The 14,016-nt window shown below is 35.4% G+C and overlaps 2 protein-coding genes across 3 annotated transcripts; both read right to left on the minus strand.

The window, feature by feature from the left end:
* Positions 1-300: 300 nt before the first annotated feature.
* LOC103926540 (probable serine/threonine-protein kinase PBL7) lies at positions 301-3,662 on the minus strand. Its single transcript, XM_048576944.1, has 5 exons — positions 3,371-3,662; positions 2,216-2,406; positions 1,731-1,920; positions 1,231-1,622; positions 301-1,041 (listed from the first exon to the last, which is right to left on the minus strand). The coding sequence occupies exons 1-5, from the start codon at positions 3,489-3,491 to the stop codon at positions 754-756; spliced, it is 1,182 nt and encodes a 393-aa protein (XP_048432901.1). The 5' UTR covers positions 3,492-3,662; the 3' UTR covers positions 301-753.
* A 3,906-nt stretch (positions 3,663-7,568) lies between these two features.
* On the minus strand, positions 7,569-12,456 carry LOC103930881 (WRKY transcription factor 44-like). 2 transcript variants are annotated; one of them, XM_048576943.1, is made up of 7 exons: positions 12,389-12,456; positions 12,070-12,151; positions 10,300-10,769; positions 10,091-10,222; positions 9,256-9,983; positions 8,820-8,978; positions 7,569-8,420 (listed from the first exon to the last, which is right to left on the minus strand). In XM_048576943.1, exons 3-7 carry the CDS (start codon positions 10,516-10,518, stop codon positions 8,243-8,245), a joined length of 1,416 nt encoding a protein of 471 aa, XP_048432900.1. In that variant the 5' UTR covers positions 10,519-10,769; positions 12,070-12,151; positions 12,389-12,456; the 3' UTR covers positions 7,569-8,242. The 2 variants fall into 2 exon arrangements, with proteins under 2 accessions (XP_048432900.1, XP_048432899.1); XM_048576942.1 differs by lacking the exon at positions 12,389-12,456 and having other exon boundaries at positions 12,070-12,365.
* Between the last annotated feature and the right edge of the window lie 1,560 nt (positions 12,457-14,016).

The raw sequence follows: 14,016 nt of genomic DNA on the forward strand, positions 1-14,016 counted from the left end.
ACCCTAGAGCACCATATAATTTTCGTCAACTTGGTTACACATTTTCAGGAGCCTCGGAACGACGAAACTGCAGCTAAATCCATACTCCAGAAAACAGCTAGTGCTAGATACAGTAAAATTAGGAAGTAAAATAAATAGTTTATTTCTCATGGTAAAGTATTTTTCCTACCTTTGAAACCGATTCAGATTGAAAACTCTTACTCGAGTTTTCGGGTTCCAAATGATAAGCATAATCGGACGTGACATGTTATAAAACGAAGCGTAAATCTTGTTTATATGTTATAAGCTTGCCTTGCGCTCTAAGCCAAGTTCATCCATCCATTCAAATATACAAACAAAAGAAAAAGCAATACAAAGCAATCTTGACTGGGTTTGGAAATTACATTTTACACAACACAGCAGAACTATACCCCCGAAAACTTGAAAAGAGAAGGTAGTATGAAGCGAAACCTACGGGATCTAGAGATAATCGAAGAAAAAAGATGTAAAAATACCAATGAAAAATCACTGCACGAAGGCACACAAGGATATAGTACAGCATTCCGGCTCTGTATATATTCAAGAAGAAAAAACAATGAAGAGAAACACTATTTTCTGATGATGACTGATGAGACACGAAATGGAGATGGGAAGAAACTTTCAGAATTAGGGTCTGAAGGCATGTTATCATCCGCGATAAATATCAGTTCAGACTCCATACTGTATGAGCATGTATCTGGTATTATCATAACATTGCGATGGTTGGCGTGTCCACTACCGCAATTGAGCCTTCCTTTCACTATCCCTCTTGGTTCTAGGGGGAGTACAAGGGGCAAGACGGGAGCTTTGGACTGGCTCTGTTTCATGGTCATACTTCTGTGAAGCAAGGTAAGTCAAAGCTGTGACGACATCAGCTATAACTGGCCGCATATTAGGCTGCTCCTGAACACACATTGCTGCAACTGCAAGAGCTTGGTACAAGCCCCTTTGGGGATACTGACCCTGGAGCGTTGGGTCTGCCATTTGTGAAAGTTTCTTTCGGTCATTAAACAAGGGTCTTGCCTGAAAAAACAAAGTAGTAACATGTGAGTTAAGCATCAGAATAAGGTCTGATTTGCAGAATTCTTTATTGATGGTCACTCAAATTATTAAGAATATGAAAGAGCTGAAAAAAATGGGAATATGAAGGAGCTCAAAAGGCTTCATTACTTAAAAGATTATGAAACATGTGAACCGAACGGAATTTCTTACCCACGCAACCAAATTCTGTTCTCCTGCACCTCTGGTATTGTCAATCGCTGTCCTGCCTGTTATAATTTCCAAAAGAACTACGCCAAAGCTATAAACGTCTGATTTAAGAGTCAATTGCCCTGTCATTGCATACTCTGGAGCACAATATCCATATGTTCCCATTACCCTTGTAGATACATGGGTGTTATCCCCAACAGGCCCAAGTTTGGCTAAACCAAAATCAGACAGCTTTGGATGATACCCTTCACCAAGCAATATGTTGGAGCATTTCAAATCTCTGTATATAACAGGAGGACTTGCTTTGTCATGTAGATACTCCAATCCCTTCGCTGCCCCAGCGGCTATTTTCATTCGCGTATTCCAATCAAGTCGTCTCTTACCAGGTAACACATCTGCAAAAGAAGCTTATGAAACCAGTTCCGCCAAAAAGCTAAATAATGAATCATTAAAGGTTAAGAAGCATTTGAAATTTGAAAGTTAATGCAAAAGGTTATAGATACCATGTAAATGGTCGTCCAAGGACCCTAGGGGCATATATTCATAAACAAGAAGCCTTTGATCTCCATCCGCACAATAACCAATAAGATTAACAAGATTGGGGTGGTGAAGAAGACTCAACATCAACACTTCAACAAGGAATTCCCTGTTCCCTTGTAATCCATCACGATCAAGTTGTTTGATAGCTACTACCTACACCAAACACAACGATAAGTTTCAAATTCCATGACCAACTACATCGATCGCATATTAGAAGGTAAATCTCCTAGTAAGCTAGAATCTTCATCCCATACTTTGCAATCTGTAGTCTCTTATGAAGAAAATTTCAAAATAATCATCCTCCAATCCACCCCAACCCGAAAAAGGAAAAAAAAAAACAGCCTTGAAAATATCTACACACACGTATATGTGTAAAGCACTCGTAAAACCTCTTCGGGCTGCTTAATTGTTTCATGTTCAATGAAATAAAAAGACAACCATGAATAACCTGATTTGTACTTTCCAAACGTCCTTTGTATACTCGACCAAATCCACCTTCACCCAAAAGACATTCTGACCTGAAATTTCTAGTTGCAGCTGCCAATTCACGGAATACAAAGGTCTGTGCTGCAATCTGGTCAGACCCTCCATCTTTTGGATCCTCCTTGACACTCAAAATGGAACTAGTCTTTGAAAAACCTAAAATCAAACATGGAAAAGAAGTGAGAACTTTTATTAGATAAAAAGTATGAGTGATTTCATTCACAATGGAGAAAATAACCAACCTATAAACTTCTCATAAATAAAGCAACTAAATTGTAATAAAGACTGAGCACGATTTTACGGATGATGCCAAGCTAACTGAAAACAATCCTACATGGTTATAGAACAATACTTGGCTACTCAAAGATGAGTAGGAACTCATACTCAAAATTTCCTAAATTGTTTGTTGTCAATTTATAGAACTTCGTGTCTATAATCAAAACCGTTCATATTATAAATCACTCTGTAAAGATTATCTCTGCAAAAAATCAATTAAAACTAAGGTTGTTTAGTCATCAAACTATTTAAAAACAAATGAACAGTATTGGTAAAAGCATTACGAACCGTCTACGTATTTGCTATAATAGATTGACTAAACGACCTTAGTTTTAATTTATTTTTTGCAGAGATAATCTTTAGAGTGTGATTCATAGTATGAACAGTTCTGATCATAAGCATAAAGCTCTATGATTAAAACACTAAGAGTTATGAGTAGGAGTTCCTACTCATCTTTGAGGAGCTAAGTATTGTTCATGGCTATATGCAATATCAGGAGTATAAACTGCATTTCTGACAAGAAAACAGCAACAATAATGCTACAAAGATTCCTTCCTTACCAGTGCATTGTATGATGTGCCATCATAATTCATATTTAACTACAACAACAGTTCATACCCTATCAAATTCAATCCAAAGTTATCTCAAAATTTGAAAAATTCTACTCAAAGGCACTAATCTGCATACTAAAAACTGAACAAAATAATACTTCACATGAAATATCTAATCTTCTGCAATATTTAAAAGAAACCCAGATGGATAAAAACAATTACCAAGCCAGTAAATTCATCTGTTAATCACCAGCAGCACAGTTTGAGGTAAATTTAGATAAACCAGTAAGTACCTGAAGTGGGTTTGATCTGATCAAGTGGCTTATCCTGCAACTCAATCTTGTTCTTCCTTTTCTTCTTGGTTTTTGCTTTACAGTTAGAATTACCAGAACAGGGAATCATCATCCAACCCATGATTTTATATTGCTGTTTGAGAAGCCAAAGACTCAAAAAGAGAAAAAAGCAGCAGTTAGAAAAAGCAGTCTCCACAGAGACTCTTCAAACTTTCCCCAACTTCCCCAAAAGCAAAAACCCCACACGAGCTACTCACCCGGATAACGAGAGCTTATAATTTGTATATCGAAAAGCTGTAAACTTTAGAACACTCTCCCTGTTTATGTAATGTTTTACAATTATTTTTATTGTCATTTGCCACATAAGAAATTTTCAGTATTCAGCAACACAGTTCAGTATAAATATAATAATATAATTGGTTCAAAAATTAAAAACAAAAGTTTTAACTAATTGTATTATGATATTTGATGGATGAGTTCGTGTTCTTGATACACCAAAAAATTTCTCTTACCAGATATTATTTTCAATCAGAAAAATCGTACTAAATGGATGGAGAAGATTGAACCTTTCTATGATTTTTAGAAGAAAGACTACGTGCATCAGCCACACTTTTGAATTAATAATACGGTAATAATGTTATTCAAACATATGAAATTAATACGATATAGTTTCTAATAGAAGTAAGTTTCACCCTTGCGTATGATATATTTATCTTTTATTGTATTGCTCGCTTGTGCAACGATGTCGATTGTTAACATAAACTAACTAATGGTGGATTGTTCTGGTAGCTAAAGTCTTCTTCTTTCATTCATTGAGTTTCATGTCCAAACTATATTCCCTCCTTTTGCTCTTAATATAAATCAGTGCAAATCGCTTGTAATAAAAAAAAACACATATATTATCTGAGAGGTGTGTGCAAGTTCTTTCCCAGGTTTCAACTATAGGACTCAACTATCCAATGATATACCTTCTTTACAACTTACAAGAGTGTTATGTTTTTTTACTTATCCTTTCAATTTTAGTGAAAGTGACAAAGTCACAGCTGGTCACAAATGGCTTGTTTTGGACCCTCCATTTGGTGCACACTGTTTATGTTCAACAGAAAAAAATCAATAGAATTGTATTTTTGTTATTTGACTTTGATTTGATGGTGTTGGTCACGTTCTCATATATTATAAAAATGCAAATTTTCGATTCCACCAACTCTGAATTTTTTTATTTTTTTTTATTTTTTTAATTGGTGTCATGAGATATATTTGAGAATCGGACACCAAATTTAGGTAAAATATTTGACCGACTATATTGTTTTTATAAGAGAAAGGACACAGAGTGTGTATATATTGGTGTCATTTGATTTGTGATATATTTGGTGTTGTGAAGTTGGACTTTGAATTGTGTGATCCTTTCCTCAACTTATAAAATAAATTTAATAAAGCATTGAAATTTAATTTATATTTATCTTCTTGTAAACCAAAAAATCCTCACGTAACGGTTTTATATAGAGAAAAGGTATTTCCAACAAATTATATAAAAATACCTTCTTTAAAAAGAAAGCTTTGACAAAGAATAACTTTCTTAAGGAGAGAAATAGTAAATAATTGAATCATACTACAGAGGTTGGTTTGGATTTAGTCAAGTTGGATAGAACAATCGTTTTAGTTAATTTTGACTAAAGTAGTTTTTACATTAAAGTTCGAATCTTCTGTTCCGTAATTTAGATAAATTTAATTTAGAATTTTGCTTTATCAAAAACTCAGCTAAAAGTCTCAAGCTTAGTAAAAAAAAAAAAAAACTTTGTACTAGTGTGTATAGTTAGATAACCAAGTTCGAAAAACTTAAACTTTTAGAATAGGTCAATAAGGTATATGAAGCTAACTGTTAAGAGTATCAATACCGCATAGGAAAAAGGAGGAACATTGCATTGCATGTGTTTATAAGTAGTTGGACTACCCTCTAAGAGTTCTTTTGGATGTGCTTTTAAAATGACTGAAAGCTCATTTAGTGAAAATATGTTTAGAACCAATCCTTAGTAAAAATGAGAGTAAATCCTGAAAAAACACTTCAAGTACTTCATGGAAGAAGAACATTATTAGTGCTTCTTGCAGAAAGCACTTTAAGTGCTTTTGGAATCAAAAAACATTTTTTTTAAAAGCGCTTTCAATCATTTTAAAAACACATTCAAATAAGCCCTAAATTGCCAATTAATTTTATGGTAGAAACTCCAACTTTCTTTACTAATATCCTTTCTCCCATGTATGTAATGAAAAACCGAAGACCTCTAAAAACAGGAACTTTGATGTCATACCAAATAACCATTGAACTCAAAAGACATCAAGACTTTGATATCATATTAGAAAATCACGGAACGTAGAAAAACATAACATATATATCATATAGCAAATACTTGAATAATTTCTAAATTAATATAATAATCTCGAATCCTCCTACTCCTCTTTAATTCTTAATGTTAATTAAATACTTCAATGATCCCTACAACTACAAAACCATGCAAGAAGGAAATAAAATTACCAACCAATCATCTTAGAATATGGTCCTTATACATTAGATTATATCCGTTAGTTCTTATGGACTATTGACTTTATCGACCAAGTAGCGCAAAGAAGTTCCATATAGCATATGGAGTGTAGTGCCAATGCAAATATTGATCTTCTCAATGAAGTTATTTACGCCACAAATTCATACAACTTTGACCTTGGTCGGTTCCCGTCCGGACTCCTCCCACAAATTATGCCTCGGCAGCCGCTTCTCATAACTTCTCCATAGAAACACAAAGTGCACCTCTGAGCTCAGGTTCACAGAATCATATTAACAAGTCAAGCCTGCGAAATAAAATGGTATAAAAAGTTGGTGCATTCTTTCCAACAAATAAAAAAAATGATAATATTTGTCTCATTTTCATGGAAGTAGCCGTTTCTACATTCGTGCTAATCACAGTTTGATATGCATGTAAAAAAGAATTTCTTTTTGAGTTATCTCTCCATGCGTGTCAAGCTGTGATTTACAAGAACAAAAAATGACTCTTTCATAATAAGAAGTGGATCAATGTCCAAAGAAAAATAAGATTTTCAATGGTATTCCGGATTATGGGATACTCATAATGTTTTAGACGTTAGATTTTTACTTAAAATACAAAAATAAAGATTTAACAGTTATAACACTCGGAATATCTCATACTTCAAAACACTGTAGAATTTTTGAAGCAAAATAGAGAAAGAATGAATTGACAATATGATATGAAACCTTAACATAATAGCAACGGCAAGGGATGCGTGAGTTAGGGTTAGGACAACAGAAAACTTCCAAAGGGTGATTAAAATTATGGAGTGGAAAGAGATGACACATGAAAAGAAATTGGTGGTCAAATGTGGGTTCGAATTCAACCGTTACAAAATCCAAGATTGGGGATGGGCTAATATCTGAGCTTATTTAGACCAATCAGCAAGCTTCAAGACTTGAAGTGTCACGTTTCTTTTGGTTACGTTGAAAAATCAATCTTAGTTTGCACTCCTTCCCGTAATGTTATGTTTTCATTCTCATTTTATACATTCAATTATAAATTACAGCTTATTTTCTCGTGTAAATGAGATGTCCTATATTCGAATATGGTAATTGATGAGTTTAATACTAATTTATTCCCCTCTCTCTTAGTATAACGTATATCGTTAGATTAAAAAAATCATCAAAGCACAAAAATAGAGAACACAAATTGAAAAAAAAAAAATTGTAAAATTACTAGTAACAAATCTGTAGTTCAAACGAGTATAATCCCTAGTAGAAATGTAGTCTACAAGATATAGAGCTTAGGTGCTTGAATGTTGAATATAGAAATGAAACTAGAGATTTAAAACAACTCACATAAAGAAGCGAAACTGCAAATGCATGAATGTAATAAGAACTGAGTTTGTAACTCATGTAGTTAAGAGCATTCACCTCTACTCGTAATTTTTTTTATTAAGCCATTGTCCCCTTATATTCCTTGCAAAACAAAAAGCAATAGGTATTCAAAATTTCAAAGCTGATAGGATGTAATAACCAAAATCTTAAACGTACTATAATTATAGTGTACAACTTTTTCTAATAACAAAAACAACACAAGTATTCTGAATATGCTTGCAATGAATTATCGTACTTCTCTCAAAACAAAACAAAACAACACAAGTATTACCCACTAGGAAATGAATAATCCTTAACTTTACTCTCTAATCCTTGTATTATCAAGTCATCAACCTAATTACTGCCATTAACATTTTGTAAGAAAGTTTTGTTATGTGAAGTTGCCCACGTGAAATTATTGGCATAGCATTTAATACAAAGAAAGTAAAAATGTAATACTCTGATGAGCTAATTGAAGTCAACAGTTTTTTAGCCAAAATGATTTTTGAGATTGATATAACTTCTCACATTGATCTCTGAGATTGTCCACCGTCAACCATTTTAGTCATTTTGTGAAAAATCTCCATTAAATTGAGTTCAAGTGAAGGGGTTATTTGACAAAAATACCCTCACTTTAACGAAGATTTTTCACAAAATGATCAAAATAATTGACGGTGGGCAATCTCAAAAATCATTTTGACTAAAAAGCCAAGGCAGCAGCAACGACGGGGGAAATTAAGCCAAAATATTTACACCATTTTATGTCTCCAATCCATCAAGCAGCCATGAAAGAGATTCCCAAGTGAAATTATTGGCATTGCATAGCAGAGGAGAGCATCCAAGGCGGGAATCAGAATCACTGCAGCAGTTACTTTTGGTGTCTGTTTTTTCCTCTGAGCCCATCTGACATTTCTGTCAGACAAATATGGGGTTGAAACAGTTTGATGCCAAAGTTTGAATGTGATGTTGTCACTCACTCATGGCTTTTCTTTAGTTGTTGTATCCTTCTCAGATGCTCCTGCGTTCGTGTTCCTCAGTGGCATGTCGTGGTTGTGCTTTCCCTCGTACGTGGTGATGAAAGCTTTGGGATCATCCGAGACTCTTTCGACATGCTTGCGCACGCTGCATTTGAGACTGGTACATCTGTAATAACTTCTGCAAGATCAAAAAAGCTATGGAGTAAGCACTAGCTAGTCACAAAGAATCTTTTGTCCCACTGCAGATGTCATGAATGCACAAACAGCACTTGATGAACAACTTAAGAAACTGAGTCTTAACATAATCCATAGAGGTTGGTTATATATTGGATTACGATCTCATTCTGAAGAGTTATGTCTTGAGTTCGGATAACCAAAATACTTCGGTATCAACAAAAACGGGGGCAGATTTGAGACCTCATCAACAACACGAAAAATATTAGTAGACTAAGAGCTAGAGGTACATTGTACGTATGAGACAGGTGAGCACACATGCAAGAGGAAAATTAGCCAATTGCTCTAAGAGGTGTGGATACATTTCCTAAAAAAATAAAAAAGAGTTTTCACTCTTTCTAACCTGGGATATGGATTTCCCTTGACAACTTTCTGCCCGTACTTCCTCCAGCGGAAGCCATCACCCGTCATATCAGATTCAACAGAATTTTGCACCATAACACGAGGATCTTGGACACCTTCCCCTGATATCCCTGCTTCAATGGAATGATTCTCACTTTTTCTGAAGGAAAATCATAGTTAAACATAGTCAATGACATTAACCGTGAACAAGGTATTATGATAGAAATGCTCATCAAGAATCAAGATATTTCAAACGCATTTTTAATCCAAACATTCAGGGGTCAATCACGGAGAAGGGAATAGACAAGAAAATGGATACAAACCAGCATAGAACAAAAGATGATAAGTGACTATCGTATTGTTTCAAATAGTAAGGTGCACCAGCTTTCAAAACTAAAGCATGCATAGCTAATCCAAGGCCTCTGATTTCGTCTAACCTTCTTTTACTTCTAGGTTCATAATCCTCTACTTCAAGCCCCTTACTTGCTTCCTCGCATTCGGCACTACGACCACAAGAATTATCAGGAGTTGCACCACCAGCAGTTATTCCTCCAGTCGCATGGGGATCATAAGGTAGTGGGGCTTTGGTTTGGTAAGACTGCACAGGTAGTCCAACTTCATTTTGATCTTCTACTCTACCTTCGGAACCTTCATTTCTTTCATTAAGATGACTATTCAATAGCCGGTTGTTGGTATCTTGACCAGTTCCGTCAAATGGTATGCCTAAGCCTTGTGTCCCTGATGAGCTCCGCTTTGGAGGCTGAGGCTTTGAGTGGTTGTGTTCCCCCTTGTACACAATCTCAGCAATCTGGCCATCCAGAGATCGTTCAACCTTCTTTTTCACAGGACAATTTGGATGAGTGCACTTATAGTAACTTCGGGGGTACTCACTTCCTTTGACTTGCTTCTGTCCATATTTTCTCCAATTATACCCATCATAAGAAGGCCTATCAGTATTGGCTGTGGATGGTATAAGTTTCAGATCCTCTTCCATGTTTTGTGAGGCTATTTTCAAAGGCTCTGTTGTCTGATTTGTCTCGGCACGTGATGGATTATTATGGCGCAGATTTGAGCTTTGGGATCTAAAGCATTTATCTTGATTTGGATGTAGAACACCCACATTAACTGATAATTGTGTAGATTGGTGGCTGGTATTGAAGTTTCCCTGGTAAGAATGAACAAAAAGAATTCTGTTTCAAAATTCGAGGTTCAAAAGTTTCACCACATTTTCAAAGTCCCATGTCTTTACACAATTATTCAGTAGCTACTGACCATATTTGCCAAGACAGAAACGGTTGCCCTTGAAACAACTTTTGCCAATGGTTTATATATCACAGTTGATCTGCTATCTGATTTCGAAACCTGCTCCGATGAATGACTATGTGCTGCACCAGAGATATGTGCCTGAAAATTTTTCGCACTAATAGTCAGAGGTAAAACTTCTCAAAAGGAACAAGCACTTTTGGTAGAATTAAGATCACCTGGGAAGAAACCAATCCAGCGACAGCATGATTCACCATTGGCTTGAACCTCACGGTCTTTGGTCTGATGGCAGGAACAGCAGTTTCAGAAGATACATTCGAAGGAGAGGCATCAATAGCTCCTGCAAGAAGCTCTGTGAAGGACCTAAAGGTGGAACAAGTTGGCCTTGAAGCAACTGGTTTAGCTATAACTACACGCTCTGCTTCCTTAATATCCATTTTTTCCAACGCTTATGTTATGTTCCAATTAGTTATTTTTGATGTGTGTTGTAGTAGCATGAGATAAAGGAAAACATAGCAGTCCCACCATCTTATGCCTGGAATACTCTGTATATCTTTCTCCCCAAAGCAATAGAAGTTACAAAGTTGTCAGGAGAAGTTGCTTGATATGGAATAGTAACTAACTGATACTTGAGGAGCTGCTACTGCCAATGTTGGCTCAAGATGTGCAAAGTTCATCTACTTGAAACCTGCATGAGACCGGGATTATATAGAAATACTAAGATAAATAATAAAGTAACAAGACGAAGAGTCAAAGGAGTCTTTAGGAGTATAGCATTCTACAAAAATCACAGACGTTGAAAGGTACAACTTTGGCTTAATGCATTTATTTTCAATCAAGACAAAGCATTTGGGATTTGGATTTGGGGCATTGAGATAATCTCTGAAGAATCCCTCTACTCTCGTATTCTCATTGCCATTTCAAAGCAATGCGTGATTTAAGTAGGAAAGGCAAGCATACAGATTTCCATTTTCCTAACACACGTGTTCACTAACTTCCCGGAGGAGGAACTCTTTCCATCGAAGTAATGATGCCGAAGGTTGCACCTTTAAATCGAGGAACATTTGTACAATTTAGTCCACTCATAAATTATGAAAAACAGATTATGCGCTAACAAAACAAGCTAGAACGCGAAAGCATTCACATCATAGAAAAAAATCAAACAGCGAAGGCGGAACACTGAATAGAATTGGCAATACCAATTAGATACAGCTCCTGAATACTCATCTAGGTCTCTGACATGTCAATTTCAAGTTTTCTATGGCCATGGTTGAATGCATAAGGGATTTGATTTCGCAAAAACGTCTGTTTGAAACTTTTTTTGCACTATCCATGAAACTGTTTATCAAAAGATAAGCATATAACCCAAGTTCACATCTCCAAGCAGGGATAATGATGCTCATTTCTTCTCCAAAATAACAAAATCAATAATGTCTCAACTAACCACTTAATTGTTTTTTACAAAATCTCCTGAACTCGACGTTAAAATTTGAAACAATTTCAACCCTCTCTATTCAAAGATCATATTATGAAGTTGAACCACACATATCAAACCATGACATGTTCAGTACCCCACTGGTGACAAGAGCAACCATATGTGGACAAGATTGTAATCTTACTTCCCCAATCATATAACTTTACACACATTAGAAATATTTTCTTCCCTTCTTTCCAAAAGAAAGTTGAATCAACTAAAAACATTAAAACAAAATAAATCTAATAAATATACAAATCAAATTCTCCAAATTATCGATGAAAGTGCTGAAACACAGAACCGAAAACCAACATACTTTCTTCCAACAAACATAAAAGAACAAGAAACTAAATCCCAAAATAAAAAGTTGAAGTCACAGATTTTGAAGAAAATAATATTAGATGCAGATTAGAGGTATGGTAAAAGTAAAATAAAATAAAAAAATAGTCAACAAATTCCAGAAACTCTAAGAACTAAAACACTTTGCAGAAGTAAAAAGGAAGTAGCAACTGACCTGAATGGCTTCAACTCATAAACCCAGAAATCTGTTGGGTCCGCTAATCTTAATAAGCCAAGTTTATAACACTTGGCTTAGCCTGCATTGCACCACCCCCAAATTCATAAGAAAACAAAACAAAACAAATAAAAATTTCAGCTCTAAAGATAGAAAAGTTTAAAAATTATTTATAAAAAACGTGACATAAAAACCAGAGCTTTTATCTTGGAGAATGGAGAGAGAGAGAGAGAGAGAGAGAGAGAGAGAGAGAGAGAGAGAGAGAAGGAGAGAGAAAGCAGAAACTGCTTATGAAAACAAAAACAAGGATTAATCCTACAGGAGTATCGGGTTTGCCTTTTCAAACCAAGTACGTACTGCTGCAGCACATGTACCAAAACGCAGCGTTTTCACTGGTCCTGGACTTCCCAAGAGTTTTTTTTAACAGTGTAATGGAAGGGGGGGGGGGAGAGAGAGAGAGAGAGAGAGAGAGAGAGTTCTGCAACAAAATTTCAACACTTTGCACAGGAAAATGGAAAATGAGGAAACCCCAATAATTATTTCATCTATATTTTAATATTTCCGTAATAAAGTTGAGTCTTCGGCTTTTATGGGCTATAAAGTGGACAAAAATGGAAACAGAAAATTGGGTTTTTATTTTCTAATTTACGTGTTTTTATTTTTGTGGGTCTCAAAAAAATAGTGAGGGAGCAGAGTGGTGTTGTTGGGTTGAGCAAGGATCCCTAGAGGGAGTGGCAAGTCCAACTAACCGTCCCTCCTTTGACTCTATTTGAGCACTTCCAGTGTAGAAGACTTCTCATAGCAATTGGCAATTGAATTCCTTCTAATGAATAGTACTTATCTTTAATAAACAGTAATTATATTTTACATCTTCATCACTAAACTTAAAAATCATGGCAGTAGGTAATAAAATATTAGTATTTTTATTTTATAAAATAATAAAAAATAATTTAAATTTAAATTTCGAATAAGATTTTTGACCGATCTCGTCATGACATGTGTTATTATCTAAAAGTACAATTTTTGTGAATAAATTTTGATAAGATTTTTAACCAATTCCGTCGCGTGACATGTTCTTACCTATTTAGAATCGTTGAAAATATTGAAATGTGGTGTAAGGTGGGAGAAAATGGTAAGTTATTATAAAAAAAATATAATTTTTTTTAAATTTTTTTGGATTTTTAATTAGTTTAAAAAAATTATTAACTTATTTAATCTGGACCGTCGGATTACAAAAAAATTGAAATCCATCAGTCCAGAATGAGACACATGGCCCACCCAAACATTTTTGATATTTTTTTCTAAAAAAATTTTAAAGCCGAAAAAACTGGACCGTTGATCTGGAAATCAAACGGTCCAAATTCAAAGTGACTGAGTGGGACTGACACAGGGGCCCCATCGTCTGAAAATCTACCCGAGACGCTCCCCCACGTGCGCGTGTTGCTTATGCGGTTGACGCAAAAAATTTTATAACGTGGCTGGCGTCAGCCTTACATCACTTTCCCTCAGGTACTCAGGCCTTGGACTCCCGCCTGCCTTTTCCCACGAGCTCCCCCTTAGCCCAATTGCCCAAATTGGATGGAGCTAGTTTGGGAGGGGATTGGGTTGCAAATGTCCCTGTCCACCGGGCTAAAGAGCACGCTGGAAGTTCTCTACAAACAACAAGCGCAGCCCCGCAATTTGACAAATTATCTAAAACTACATTAACGAAACCTTCTTTGTCAACCAAAAGAGAGTGAAAAGACTTCTTTGTCTTCTATAACAACAAAAAAGTTAAGAATAGTAGCGTAATTTTACAAAACAGAATTTTGTTTTTTTTTTTTTTTTTTTAAAAACTCCACCTACATGTACTCTCTCACTCTCACGTTCTGTCTCACTCTCTCTCTCAATTTAACAACTAAAGTAAAAAATTTCACACACTTTGTGTGTGGGCATATACTAGTATGG

Source organism: the organism of the source record quoted next, unplaced genomic scaffold, assembly GCF_019419815.1.
Source record: "Pyrus x bretschneideri cultivar Hongxiangsu unplaced genomic scaffold, Pyrus_bretschneideri_v1 Contig94, whole genome shotgun sequence".
In the NCBI taxonomy this organism is placed as follows: Eukaryota; Viridiplantae; Streptophyta; class Magnoliopsida; order Rosales; family Rosaceae; genus Pyrus; species Pyrus x bretschneideri.